Source organism: Mustela nivalis, assembly GCF_964662115.1.
Source record: "Mustela nivalis genome assembly, chromosome: 19".
In the NCBI taxonomy this organism is placed as follows: Eukaryota; Metazoa; Chordata; class Mammalia; order Carnivora; family Mustelidae; genus Mustela; species Mustela nivalis.
Window position 1 is genome coordinate 29,816,774 of NC_139038.1, and position 14,591 is coordinate 29,831,364.

A 14,591-nucleotide genomic window follows, 5' to 3' on the forward strand; every position below is an offset into this window, starting at 1 on the left:
CACCTATCTCATCTCAGGCGGCCTGTGACCTGTGGACTGCCTGCTGACCACTTTGGGGATGGGGCCTTGCCCACGGCGGGATTACAGGACCACGACACCAAAGAGAACAGCTCCCTATACATATGTCTGTCTTTTCTGCAAGACGCTGTCTCTGGTCAGAGCCCACTGCGCCAGGTCTGCTAATGATGCTCTCACAGGACTGGATGGCACTGCGCTAACCCAAACCTGTTGGCCCCGGGTACAGATAGTCCACGCACGCTCTGGCAAGGGTCTTCCTACTTACCCCCTATCAAGCCATCTTCCACACGGCAGTAAGGTCTCCAGAACACAGAGCTTGTCATTCGTGCTTAAAATCCTTCAGTGGCTCCCCACCCCGTCCCCCGACACGCTTCAACAAAGAACTACAGCGGATTCTACGAAGGGGCCAGGAAAGCCCAGAATGGGGGGCTGGCGGGGAAGGGTGGGGCGCTGATGTGGGTAGTGGGGAAAAGGTTCTCTGAGGAGGCAGAACTGAAGCTGAGGCTGGCCAGCAAGGAAAGACCCTGCCGTGGGACGGTGGGAGGGCGCAGCATTCCAGAAGGAACTGTGTAAGCAAAGCCCGCAGGCAGGAAGGAGCTCGAGGGTTCGCGATCTAAGACGGGGACAGGCACAGCGGCAGGAGGTGAGAAAGGGATAAGAACTCCTCGGCCACCAGGATGCCGGGGGACGAAATGAGCACGCAGGCAAAGTCCTTGGCACCTCGCCTGGCATGTAGTTAGCACTCAATGAACAGCCGCTATTCTTAGTAAGATGGCAGTGCTGATGGGAAGAAGGGCTTGTTTATTTCCTGCTGCTAGGAAGAAGGCTGCCCAGCTCGCCAGGGAGAGCTAAAAGCCAGTATCAAGGGCTCCTTTATAATACAAAACAGTTCCATTTTCATGAGCTTATGAGATCAGGCACTTAACTCAAAAAAGCTTCTAAACTCATTACAAAAAAGAACTTCCCTTTCCCTCCAAAGGCAGCAGAGCCGAGAAATTAAACAGTGACAAAGTTCCAAGGGGGCAGCTAAGCTTAATGTAGTTGGTAACTGGCAGGGATGAGCAGCTCTCAGGAGCAGGGCTCAAAGCTCTCGGGGCCCCAGCTCAGAGAGAGGAGCCCTGGCGTGGGGGGACTGTGAGGCCATGTTGAGGAACACAAGCTAGGGCCTAGTGTTCTCTCATGGAAATAACCATGGCTGGGGCCATCGTGGATCCAGGACGCCGTGCCAGTGTCGTGCTGTGTGGCATATGACAAGGGGTTTTGCTGCTCCACAAAATCGGTCCAGCGAGGAAAGCCAGCACTTAGTGTATGTGCTGAAGCCTTGGGGGGACTGTGAAGGGAAGAAGCAGCACATGGAAGGAGAGGCAGGCAGCAAGAGGGGCTTCTTGGAGGAGGCAGCGGGAGTTACATCTTTTTAAAGCAATGCACAAAGGTTAGCATCAGGAAAACGTAACAAGATCCTAAAACTCGTGAAACAAAATCTCCAGAGGAATGAAGCCACATAGTACGGACAGGCAGGAAAGGGAAGAGGGGCCACGAGACATAAACCCATCATCAACCTTGTCTGTAATCGGGCCAACGGGAGTGAAAGCCATGAGCGGACACTCTGTACATGTCGTGTTAGCAAAATATAAGGAAGTTGTAAGTCTGGTGATGCCAAATGTTGCTGAGACTGTACAATCCCTCGTGCACGTGGTTGGGAGGGAACAACTGGGGCCACCCTCTTCCAGAGCAATTTGGCAGCAGCTGGGAAAGAAGGCAAGCAGGCCCCACGAGGCGGCAGCCACCTTCATCGGAGCACAGCCTGGAGACACAGAGGACGAACAGGAGCCCTGGGACCCAGCAATTCCGTTCCCGCCGACAGACCCACAGAAGCCAGCGAGGACATCCAGGAGAGGACATCCACTACAGTGGTATGTGTAACTGAGCCATACCGGAAGCCGCCCAACACCCATCTGTGTATAAGATACACTGCGATGGATCCCTACGATGGAATACTACACAGCAATGAAAAAGGCCCGAACCCTCTGCTACTTGGAACGATGTGGCTGAATCTCACAGACAAAACACTGAGAAAAAAAAAGCCAGACAAAAAGGAGTCCATGCTCTCTGATCTCGTTTTCGTCAAGTCGTATCATGGGCAAAACTAATTCAAGGATCGGATAGGAGGACGGCCCCCCTGGTGGGGAGAGTTACAGACGGAAGCCGGGAGCCCTGCCAGTGATTTATTTCCTGCTGTCTGTGCTGTTCACACAGGTGCGCTCCTTCTGTGCAAATCCACCGTGCTGTTCATGGAAGACAGAGGCAGTTATAATGCAATTTTTGAAATAATAAAAAAAAAAGGGAAGAAAACAAAGGCAAAGAAAGAAAACCGAGCCATATCAAGAAGAATGAAGAGGGGAGGAAGGAGAGGGGAGGAACGAATGCCCACGCCTGAGTCATCACAAGTTACAAGGGAATGGACACCAAATTGAAGAGCCTTCTCTGCAGACTTTTTTTTTTTTTTTTTTTAAGCCAGCAGTTGAGGGTTTAGGATGCGCCGGGTGGATTATCACGAGATCCCAGGATGCAAGCACCCTCAAGCCACGTGACAGCTGTGACAACAGAGCATCACAGGGGCAGGATGACATGCAGAGGTCACGCGGTTGGTGTGTACCAGAGACAGGGTCCCAACTGAGGCCGGTGCAATGCCAAAGCCCAAACGCCCAACCTCTGTGCTGGGGGCTCCTAAAAATGCAAACAGCTTGGGAGGAAGTCAAGGGAAGGGGACTGCTTCCTCCACACACGAGGGATTCTGGAACCCTGCAGACCCATGGCGGCAACTTGAAAAATTAAAAAGGTTTGCTCTAGCTTGCGGAAGATGAATCAAGACCGTAATACAGAGTTGTCGCATGTTAATAGCAGCAGTGAAGGGGAGGTAGCAATTATTCTCAATTATTCAAGAAGAGAGTAAGAGCTGACAAGTACTCTTCTAGGTTGCGATTTTAATCAGTTGTCCAAAAATGTGAGGGAAATAACAGATGTAACGTGGGGTTAAGTATAATCAGAAGGCCTTCAGAGCTAGAAAGAGGGATTAAATAATGACATACGAGTAACTTAACAGCCCCAGAAATAGTTTGGACAACACTTAATGCCCAGCGGAGAGTCAAGGGTCTTGTAATTCGTGTCAGTTTCCAAACCAGTGGGTTCCCCGCTGCGGCGCTGGAGGCAGGCCTGGCGCTCAGCCTGAGACCGGCAAAGGACAGGGAGCCCGCCCCGTCCGGCTGGGGAACGGGGAAGGCCAGGCTCCCCATGGGTCGGATAACTCATCTTTGTCACCAGGCATGGTGAATGGGAAGTTTCTTCAGAGTCTCATGCAAATATTTGCTGTGCTGTGTCACTCTTCCTCTGAACAATGACCAGAGAGACAGGTATGTGAGAAGGGGGCGGGGGCGGGGGAGAGAAAGGGAACTGGGAACTGTACAACTCGGGCATTGCCCTGCAGCTTCTAGGCGGCGTGAGTTCTGGTGTTCATCAAACACGTTTCACTCAGCACCCACTGTGCACCAGGCACTGCCTGAGATGCTGGAAAGACAAAGGCTCCCTAGGCCGGCTGCTGCTCTAATTCCACGGGGGTTGGTGGGGAGAGAGAAGGCGGCTGCCATTAGGCAGCCTCCAGAGGGACAGCTAACACTCTGGAGGGCTTCCTGGAGGCAGTGGCATCTACAAGATCTGGCTCCAGTCACTAAAATGATTAACTTGGATTCAACTTCTTCACGCGTTACCTGCAGAGAACACGCAGGATGGGAACAGAGAGAAAATACACTTCTCGTTGCCGGCTCTGGATTATTTGTTCATGAAATGACCTTGATTTTGCTACTGGATTTTAATCTGATATTTCAAAGTAGTACTCCCAAGGAAGCCCACCTCATTAAATACACAGACGTGTTTGCATATGTATGTATGTCCAAGTCCACGGCTCTCCGAGGTTCCTCTCCTGAGACGGTTTCTCCGGCAAGACGACTTCAACAACAGCTCTCCTGGAAAAGATCTTTAGGGGTCCTGACTGTATTAAAGAGATACACGAATGTGTGATGTATAATGAGTCTAGTTTCCCTCTTCTTCTCGCTTAACGCAGTAAGTACCACGACTGTTTACACAGTGCTTGGCAGAGTGTCAAATGAGAAGCAAGGGTGAGGTTAGGGCTTCAATGGGCTGGAGCTTCTGTTTTCTCCCAAATCTGCAGTGCCTTCTGGATCCTCTGCCCCAGGACGGAGCTTGCGGCAGAGTCTCCTGCTGTCTTCCGTCTCCCCAGAGAGAGCCGTTGTCATGTGTGCCTCGTGCATCACCACCTCCCAGAGCTGGGCGCCGCTTTGTGGGGCTTCATTAGCAGGCGTCCGACTCCGTTCCTGACGGCAGCTACAGGACCTCGGGCAGGATGCTTCCAGCCTCTGCATCCGGCTTCCTCATCTTGAAGGCATCCGGGATGGGACTGGACAGAAGTCCCACGGTACGGGACCGAATACTGAGGCCCCGCAGTGCACGCACCCAGCACGCGATGGCCGGTGAGACTGTACATGGAGGTGCGGGAGGTGAGGGCTCCGGACAGGCCCCCGTGTCAGCCTTGCCCACGGCATCCTTAGGGCCGACGACCCGCTTCTGTCGGCCAGCTCTGCCTTACTGCCAGCCTGTGCGCCCCTTCCACAAACACGCCCCCAGCTCTTACCCTGTGCGGGCACTGCCACGAGTACTCTGCCGAGGTTACCGCAAGCCCTCACAATGCCGCTAGAGGGAAGTGGCAGGGAGGGGAGAAACTGAGGCCGAGAGCGATGAAGTAACGTGCCCAAGGCCATACAGCTAGTGAAGCAGGAGGAGCCTTTTCCTTTCTGGGTTTGATTCTCAGAGTTGGCAAGGCACTTCACCTCCCTGCACCTCCCTCTCCCTGTCGGTAAAGTAATACTCATCGCTCCCATACCCCAGTCAAGGAAAGAGAAGCGTGAAGCGGGCAGAAACATCCCTCCCCTTTCCACACCCTAATCCCGGTGAGTGAGCTATCGCACAGGGCCCAGGGGACTCAGTGAAGGGTCCCCGACGGGGAGATTACCCTGGGTTACCCAGACATGCCCAGTCTAATCCCACATCTTCCAGTGAGATCCGGCACGCTCGGTATAGTGGGGCTAGGCTAATCCCACGCCTTCTAAGTGGAGAACCTCTCCCCACGACGCAAGGATGGCCACAGAGCCGCAGCACTGGAGAGAGGAAGAGCCAAGGGATGTAGGTGCGAAGCCTCTCGAAGCTGCAAAAGGCAAGGGAAGGGATTCTCCCCGAGAGCCTCGAGAAAGAAACGCAGCCCCTGACACCGTGACCTCAAGCCAGTGACACCCATGTCAACTTCTGGCCTCCTCAACTGTAATACAGTGTGTACTGCTTAGGGCTGCCAGGTTTGCAGTAATTTCTGCTGGCGGCAGCGCAAAGCTGACACAGCGTCCAGAGAAGGAAAGGTTAGCCCCTGAACTGACCCTGCTTTCCCACCTGGAAGACATCGCCAGGGTCTTGCTGGCCTGTTGAGTACCTTGCCCCTGAGGAAGGCAGCCCCGCTCACCACCCCCTCCAGAGCGCACGAGGGATCCTCCTCCCCTCCATCACAGGACTCTTCCACGAGAAACATTTACTGGTCTTTGGCCCCAGGAGGCCATGAACTTTGGGAAGACTGAGACCTTACTTTACACATCGCAGTCCCCCGACACCTGACACGACACCCCTACCTTCCAGAAGTGTTTCTAAATGGAGAAAAGTCAGCAGTTTCGACGTTCTTCCAAATCCCCACTGGTTCCCATGACTGCAAGGCCCTCCTGCTGGGGGCCCGCTTCCCTCAGGGTAGCATGAAAGTCTGTGTCTCTCGAGCTGCAAAGATGCGTTCAGTGGCTCGGTGAGCCCCGCTCAGTTCCACCAGCACATGCTGGTGTACGTGTTTTTAATGAGGATTTTAATGCATAATTTCTCCAACAAGTTGAATTATCCACGGCTCCGGGGAAAGTGATTTGCCTTGCCTTAATGTCAAATGAACTTTCAGAGACTGACTCCATTATCCTGAGAAGAAATGACAGCCTCTCAAATCTATTTCTCACCGAGCAGTCGTGCAGACTTGGAGCAGAATCACCAAACACGAGTCTTTTTTCCCAAGCCCTCATGCTGGTGAAGTCCATTTGTAGGGGGAGCTTGCCGGGCAACTCCCCCAAGTTGTTAGAGAGCCACCTCTCTGGTCTGCAAAGGCCTGCCAGCGTCTGGCCCACTCTGCGGAAAAAACCACATTTGCTCCAAGTGGGGTGAGAGCAACCTGCCAAGTCACCCTTGAAATTATTCTACCTACTTTGGGAATACAGGTTTTTTTTTTGAATTTGCACCGAGACCCAGTGACGTGGAAAAGAGAAGAGTGGGGAAATTTTTCCACTTAATGCCTGTTCACTTATTCCTTAACTCAGACCACGAGTCTCTCTGGGGCACCAGGTGCCATCCCGGGAGCTGGGGAGAGCAGTGAGCAGACCAAGACCCTGCTGTCCTCAGCTTCCACTTCCAGGGCAGACACAACACTACTCAAGGTCACAAGCCCATCACTTGGATGGATGGTACGTGCCAGGAGACAATTAAAGCAGACTAATGGGTCGTGGGTCAGAGGGTGACTAAAGGGGCAGCACTAATGAGGACAGTCTGGAAAGATGGCCCCGGGGGGGCGGAGTCCGTGCTGAGATCTAATGAACCACAGGGGCCGTCCATGCAGAGAAGGGGGAGAAGCCAGTCCAGCAGGGAGAATAGCAGGTGCAAAGGCCAGAGAGTGAGAAGAGCATGGAAGTTTCAGAGGTCGGTGTGACTGGGTGTACAGGAGGAGGGCGGGGCAGGAGATAAAGCAGGAGAGACGTGTGGGACAGATGCGGGGACATCGCCAAGGTCACGAAGACTCTTGACCACCAGGGCTGCAGCTGCCGGGTTTTAACCATGTCTGTGTCACACAAACCTCACCGTGGCCACGGCGTGGGAGTGGAGGGGTAGGCAGGCAAGAGCAGAAAGGTGCGGATGCCCACACCAGGAAGGACCAGGCTGGCGTTGGGGTGGTGGCAAGCACCTGAACTGGGACTCTCTAAGAAAGGAGACCCACAGGACCTGGCATACTGGTCTTGAACTGGTATAACTCTCCCCTCCTATTATCCTCACCCCACTCAGAAATGTGGCTCAAGACGCGTGCCACCCCTATGGGAGTCATGAGAGCTGAACAGTACCATGGTGGCAGTGTTAGGGAAATACCTAGAAATTCAGGTTAGAAAGATACTCACATGGCAAACATGAAAAAACTAAACTCTGCTTAGTATTTCCTTGAATACTGTCCAGCTCTGTGGAGTCTGGACTGAATCACTTAATGGGTCCAAGGTTTATGGTAGCAAGGTTGTAACTCCGTATGGATAGAACTCAATCCATACAAAGAAGTCATGTCTGTGTACGTCAATGGTACAAGTGGCAAGTGAGACATTCTTGAAGTGACCCAATCAAGGAAAAGATGAGGACACGGTTGACTTTTTTGGACCGATTTAGAATGAAAACTCGCTAGAAAACATGCCCTCGGTCTATCAGGGCAGGTACCTTGAGACCATAGGCTCAGCTGGGGCCAGTGCGCGCTTTGACTCTGAACAGACATCATCAGGAGCCTTTGCTGGAATTTGCAGTCCTGTACGCTGACTAATCTGCCCTTGAAAATCAGATAAACCCTCAGATCTGTCCTGGGCAGCAGCCAAAGTGTACTTAAGGGAAACGGGTACGTCTCAGTCAGCCAAATGTGCAGGGAGAGAGGGCATCAAAGCACGGTCATCGCCAAGCAGCCAATTCAAAGGCAAACGGCCACGCAGGCTAGACAAGAGACAGAGGCCCCAGCACTGCTCATGAGCTGTCAGGTCCCTGAGCCACAGAGGAAACCATCAGGTCCACTCCTAACCGCGGGGAGTAGGACCCCAATCTGGTAAAGAACCAGCTAGCCAGCGCATCTGTACAAGGCGGCCATCACTGGGCCACACCCACCAAGTCCGTACCTTTGATTCCCAAGCTCCCATATCCACAAACGGTATGGGGCAGGCGGGTGGCAGGGGGGACACACACAGTGCCCTTTTGGCATGGATTTCACAGGGCAAAGGCCCACTGCTGCTGAGAGTCAGTCCCAGGACGGATAAGGATGGGAGAAGGAGAAGCAGGGTTGGGGACAGCCCACTCCAGAGGGGAAAGTCAGCGCAGTCCCTGCTCTTGGATGGTGGCAGTGGGGGAGGTTTGTCTTCAGTAAGTTTACAGTAACTCTATGGCTTGCCTCGACATCCCAGGTGGGGAGAGAGTTGCTTTGGTCTGCAGAGAGAGCATGTGGCAATGTGTGGCCACTAAAGACGCCCAAGGCCAGAACCTGAAAGTATCTCACCTCACGTGCCCAAAGGACTCTGCGGATGTGTTAGGGATCCTGAGCTAGCAGGTTACTGGGGCTTATCTCGGTGGACCCACCGTCATCTCCAGGGTCCTTAGAAAAGGGAGAGTCACACAAGGAGAGGGGGCTCTGTGACAAAAGGTGAGGCCAGAGTCACGTGGTTGTTGGCTTGGAAGGCACAGGAGGCCACAAGCTAACGAATGAGAGCAGCCTCTAGAAGCTGGAAGAGGAAGGGATTCCCCTCGGGAGGCTCCAGAAAGAAGGAGGCCCTTCCCAACACCCTGCGAGTTTCAGCCCAATGAGATGGATTCTTGACTTCCAACCTCCATGAATGGCAAGATAACAAAAGTTGAGTTTTAGGCCACTCCGTGGCTGCCACTGCCGTACGGCAGCCACTAGAGGCAAAAACACAAGAGGTCTCACCACCAGAATATTCCCAGCTCAGCCCTGTACTACCTCCTTTAGTGAGATAGAGACAGGCCGCGTTCCCCTGAGAAGGTGTCACGGAAAGGCTGCTTCAGTATAATGTTTTCTGAAAATGAGTGCATCTTATAACGGTAATACGTTGCTTAGGCAGAGTTTTGTTTTATGACATTTTAAGACATTCTGGATGGGTCCCAAGATTTGTATGAGCTCGCAAGTCATTAGATTAAATCAGTATATAATTTTTCCCCTCTTTTCGTAAGAATTATTGTCCTCCTTGCTACGAACAAGTGTAGAATTTCTTAGTCGTCTGTTTTTATGGGCTGAACTCTACTTATCTGCAGGAAACAAAATGGCATGACACATTTATCCTAGGCCTCAGACAAACCTGCTTTCTAACTGTTGAAATTAAGATCTAGCAGACCCTGACACGATCAGGGTTCTAATCTGGTTTGAGCCCAGAAACCCATGAACATGTAAACAGAACAGTCAGTGAGAATCTTCCCTGGGGAACTGCCAAGTGTTGGGAGCGGTTATGGAAACTCTTGGTCTGGTTTTTGGCAATAAAGATCTAAGGAGACCGTAGCAAGGTGCCTCTTTCAAAAATCTAGGAAATGCATCACATGTGGAAGCTGCCACACAGCTCCGTCAACGTGGGAGTACCCTGACCCTCATGCTTGCTTGGGCACCAGAACCACACAGACCGAAACCCAGATTTCTGGGCCACTAGCTCTAGAGCGTGTATTTCAGTAGGTCTGGGGCAGGGCCTGGAAATCAGCATTGCTAATGATGCTGCTACTGCTGGTCAGGGCCCACACTCTGCGAAGCGCGGTAGTACAGAGATTCCCCTTACGACAAGGCCCAGCTTCTCACCGGTCCTCGGCAGCGTCAAGACCTTACCTCCTCTGGCCAAACTGTCCCTGCTGAGCTCGTTAACATAGTGGAATTGTGCACCTGTCACCGCCTGGTCCCGGGCTCAAAGCCAGGGGTTCTCCAGTTGGGGTGCATGCTGGAACCCCCGGAGATGTCTGCGACTCCTCAGGGCCCCTGCCTCACTGCAGACCTTAAATCCTAACAGCAATGGGGGGCACTACAGATCTCAGAAGTTTTTAAAGCATCCCACATGATTCCTAGCGCGGCCAAGAGGGGTAACTGTGAGGGATGACACAATGGTGCCCGCGGGCTTACGCACACAGTGAGTCTCCGCACCAGGCCCAGCCTGTCCTCCAGGGCCCTGGGCTCCCGCCCTCGGTACCGTGATACAGAAAGCTGCCAAACACATTTTGGAGGAACGAGCACTCATCAACCACTGGTAGAGGGCTAGCACCTCCCTTCTCCAGGTGCCTGCGGGACTCTCTGCAAACAAATTACACCACCATCAATTTTTCACCTTCCTAAGGGGAGTAACGGTGTATCAAAAATAAGGTCCTCTGAGAAAGCTTTATTGGGAAATAACCCCACATATTCATGAGTCCAGATAAGCATCAGGACAATTTACAGACAAAAGCCGGAAAATACCTCCTTGATCCAGAACAGGGGTCAGCAAACCATGAAACATCAGCCCAATCGAGCCGCCGCCTATTCTTACGAATAAAGTTTTATTGGCACACAGCCACGCCCACCTGCGCCCACACCGTCTGTGGCTGCTTCCACACTCTAAGGGCACAGCCGGGTATTTTCAGCTAAGGAGGTAGGGTCCACAAAAGCCAAAAATAACTCCTCTCTGGCCCTTTAACAGGACATGCTTGGCGACCCCCGCCCTAGAGAATTAAGAGGACACGGCCAAACAAAACACAACGTGCTTGTCTTTGAGTGAGGGAATTAAGACTGCTTTCTTTGTCCCTATTTTTTCTTGTGGTAGCCAACTTCTGAGTCACAGGTCTACAGAAGCACGTGTGTATAAAATCAGGCCCTGGCGCATGAGCTTCCCCATTCCCCGTGGTGACAGTACCTTGTTTCCAATGGCCTTTTTGGGTGGGAAGTTGTAGCCCCTCACTTGCGGGTACTTGTTCTGTAACTTGTGGTGCAAACTCCTGAACTCTGTGTACCGCCGGTAGACGTTCCACTCGTCATCTTTTATCCGGATGTAGACCTGGCAAGAAAGGGAAAGAGAGCGAAAATGTAAGTCTCTCTCAAAGCTCTCATCAGAGGGGCGCCTGGGTGGCTCAGTCGGTTGGGCGTCCAACTCTTGATTTCGGCTCAGGTCCTGATCTCAGGGTGGTGGGATCAAGCCCCGCGCCGGGCTCTGCACTCAGCATGGAGTTTGCTCGGGATTCTCCTTCTCCCTCTGCCCCAACCTCTCTAAAATAAATCTTTTTTTTTTTTTTTTTTTTTAAAGAAACTCTCACTACAAAGGCGTGGGATCTGGGTCATGCTTCACCCACAGAAGAGAAAGGGGCCGCACCCATCTCCGAAGCCACCAGATGCCCAGCACCTAGCAAAGAAGGGCCTCAGCGGTACGGAGTCAAAAAAGAGGTACATGAAAAAAAAAATCAGGCAGGTGACGGGAAGAGCACACCGTGCGCCACTTCCCAGTGTCCGCAGAGATCAACCATCCAGCTGATCTCAGAGACGGTCCTCACACTTCTGTCACATGCCGATTGCAGCGGTGACAGATGGCTGGTAAGAGTCTGCCTCCTCTCAGGCTATGCATTTCCTCATCTGTAAGATGGAGCTGACTGACAGCATCTCCTTCCCAGGAATGTTCGGACACACGAGCAGCGTGGCTCTGCCTGGCACCACGCAGACCATCACATAGAGGAGAAGGAAATCAATCTGGGGAGGGGGAGAGGGGCCAGGGTCGACATCAGCCCAACTGGATGGACAGTCACGGCACCGGGGGGCATAAAACTTCCCCAGCTTCAATCGAGATGGGACTCTTGAGAGACCATTCTTTGGGGGTACACAACTGTAAGGGCTGTTTCTTCAGCTGTTCACAGGCCCTAACACCCTCCAGGGACACACAGCAATTGTATCGCAAGGGAAAACGGAAGTGGGAGAGAGATCGAAGCATTGTAGAAAATTACGCCAGAATATCCCAGAGTGAGGTTCCTCTGATAAACAGCTATTGCGATCTGCGATCGGTAAATGCCGACACCCATCTTAAAAGCCCCCAGCGTAATTAAAAAGAAGCGTCGGTGATGTGAGTGGGAGTTCTGCCTCTACGAGAAGACCATCCAGTATTCCCAGATGCAGACGTCACGTATCTGAGCTTCGGCAAGATGACCATCACGGTCTCCTGTAATACTCTTGTCAACAAGAGGGAGGATGAAGAGCTCCAGTGAACGGATGCGAAGTTTCCAGGGGAATGAGATAGAGAAACAGAGGCCTGTCAAGTCAGTCGGAAGCCTCCAAGCTGAGAGAGACGATACATATGCTGGGTGACAGATACCCAGCGATCCCCCTGGTCTTGAGGGATGAATCTAATCCATCGTGTTGACATTCAAAAAGAGGAGTGTCAGGTTTTACAAGAGAATCTGAAAAACCAACACCGTAAGTAAAAGCCGGGGAAGTGTGGCACAGGGGAGGCCTGGGGGACAGAGACGAACAGACTTGAGTAAATCCGAGCTAAGGGAATAACGTAGGAAAGCACCAACAAGGCCTGGTAATCGTTAGACCTCGTTGAAAGGTACAGGATAACTGCTGGGATAAATGGGCTGAAAATCTTCCTCTATTCTACATCGACCATACCAACTTGCTTAGGTTTCGGTTGCCACCTGCTAAAACATGAATGGAAATACATTCAGGAAGACCTAGATCACGCGATACTCCAAGGGCTGTCTGCGCGCCAGCGGCATTGGCATCCCAGGAAGGCAGCCTCTCGGGCTTACCCAGACGCACGGTTCAGAGCCAGAACCAAGTGGTTCACACACTGTAAGTCCGAGCAGATCTGCAGCCAAATCATAACTCAGGCAGTGAAGGGTAACCCCCAGGGTGCAGGGGGCAGAGATCTCAGAGGTTAGACCACCGTGATGCGTTCTGAATGACCCGAGGAGGCAGACACCTGGCAGATACAAAGGAGAAGAAGACAGATTTCAAAGGGGAAAAGCTGCCAAGAAGAAAAGGTTTAGCTCAAAAGGCTACTTGGCACGGGGTGTCCAAGCCGCGGCATGACGGATGGGACTGTTATCCGGATTATGTGAGTGTATGATTTGTAAGACTCCAGAAGCATCTGGAAAGGCCTAGCTAGCTGTGGGGAAAAGGGACTTCAGGCATTCACAATCTCTGTAAACAGAGACACGGCAGATCAGTTGGCAAATAAACCCAGCGGGGCTTAGGGGACTTTCCTGCACATACCTCTGGGCATCCTTTGGGTTCCCTCACCCCTTCCGTCATGTGAAGACACAGTGAGAAGACGCTGTGTTTGAACAGAGAGAAGGTTCTCACCAGAAGCCAAACCTGCTGCTGATGCCATGATCTTGGTCTCCCCAGCCTCCAGACCGGGAGCAATAAAACGCTGTTTAAGCCCTTCAGGCTACAGGGTTGGCAAGAGCAGACTGAATGGATGGAGACCGCGGGCCCCTGGAGGAACCCTGAGGTAAAGCACAGACTTAGGGTCAGACAAGCCACGCCTCCACTCGGACTATGGTTTCCTCACCTTTACCATGGAACCGACTGACTGTGCCTCTTCCCAGGTGTGCCAGGCACACTTGGGCAGCGGAGCTCTACCTGGCATCACACAGACCACACCACATGGAGGAGGAGGAAGAAATCCATCTGGGGAGGGTGCGGGGGGCCAGGGTTGACATCAACCCAACTGGATGGAAGGTCATGTCCAGGTGGGACAGGCGCAAGGGGAGCATAAAGCTTCCTTAGTTTCACCAAGACGGGGCTGTCGGGAGAACATTCTTGGGGCACACATTGTAAGGGCCCTTCCTTCCTCTTTTCACAGGCCCTAATGCCTTCCAGAAACACTGAGCAATTACACTGGAAGGGAATACAGTGGATGCACGCGTTTTTAAGAACTGTATGAGTTAAGAAGGGCCTGGAGAGTAGAAACTCCAATGACAGAGAGCTAGTACAATCTGCAAGGAGCGAGCATCAATGCACATGATAAAGGCCTGTATCATAATGGGGAAAAATGTGCATCTCTAACGTGAGGAATAAACTGTGCTCTATGTTCTTCCCAATACATTCAAGAGCCAATGGCTTCCTCCCATCAAAGTGGGGAGCCCTCGTTTCTCCAACAGCTCCTTCTTGTTCCTCCGTGTGGGCACGCCCTCTCTTCTGCCCAGGCCAGAGACAGGGGTTCTCACCCACTGCCTACTCTGCCCACATGAACATCCCACTCTGGTCTGCACACGTCATTCTTAGGTCAAATCTGTCTCTCCAGTTTGGGCCTCTGATAGGAACCCCAGATCCAGTCTCAACAAAACTCATCATGTCTCCATCTGAACCCACGACCTGCACTGCAAACCTGCTCCTCCCTCTTCCTGGGACCTCACTCTGTTGGTGAATGGACCCGCGTTGTCTGAGCCGGAAACCTGGGCATCACCTTTGACCGGTCGTGTTTTCACCCACACGTGCACGTACTGAACAACAGGGCCTGCCAGCCCACTCTTCTGCCTGGGCCACTGCACCAGGTCTCTAGGTACTCTCTAGAAGCACCCTTCTCCGTTTCTACTGTTGTCTGGACGTTGGTCAGTCCCAACCTCCCTGGCTGGCAGTCAGAGGGATGGAGCTCTATGAGAAATTCAGCAAGCCAGACCCAAGGAAGTTT

General features: G+C 52.5%; 1 protein-coding gene across 5 annotated transcripts in view; it reads right to left on the minus strand.

Moving 5' to 3' along the window:
- Positions 1-14,591, minus strand: part of SNX29 (sorting nexin 29) — a 478,644-nt gene that overhangs the window by 70,524 nt on the left and 393,529 nt on the right. For all 5 annotated transcript variants that reach the window (XM_082714096.1, XM_082714098.1, XM_082714099.1 and 2 more), the window contains one exon: positions 10,824-10,964. In XM_082714096.1, the coding sequence (XP_082570222.1) occupies positions 10,824-10,964 (141 nt within the window). The remainder of the gene's footprint in view (positions 1-10,823; positions 10,965-14,591) is intronic.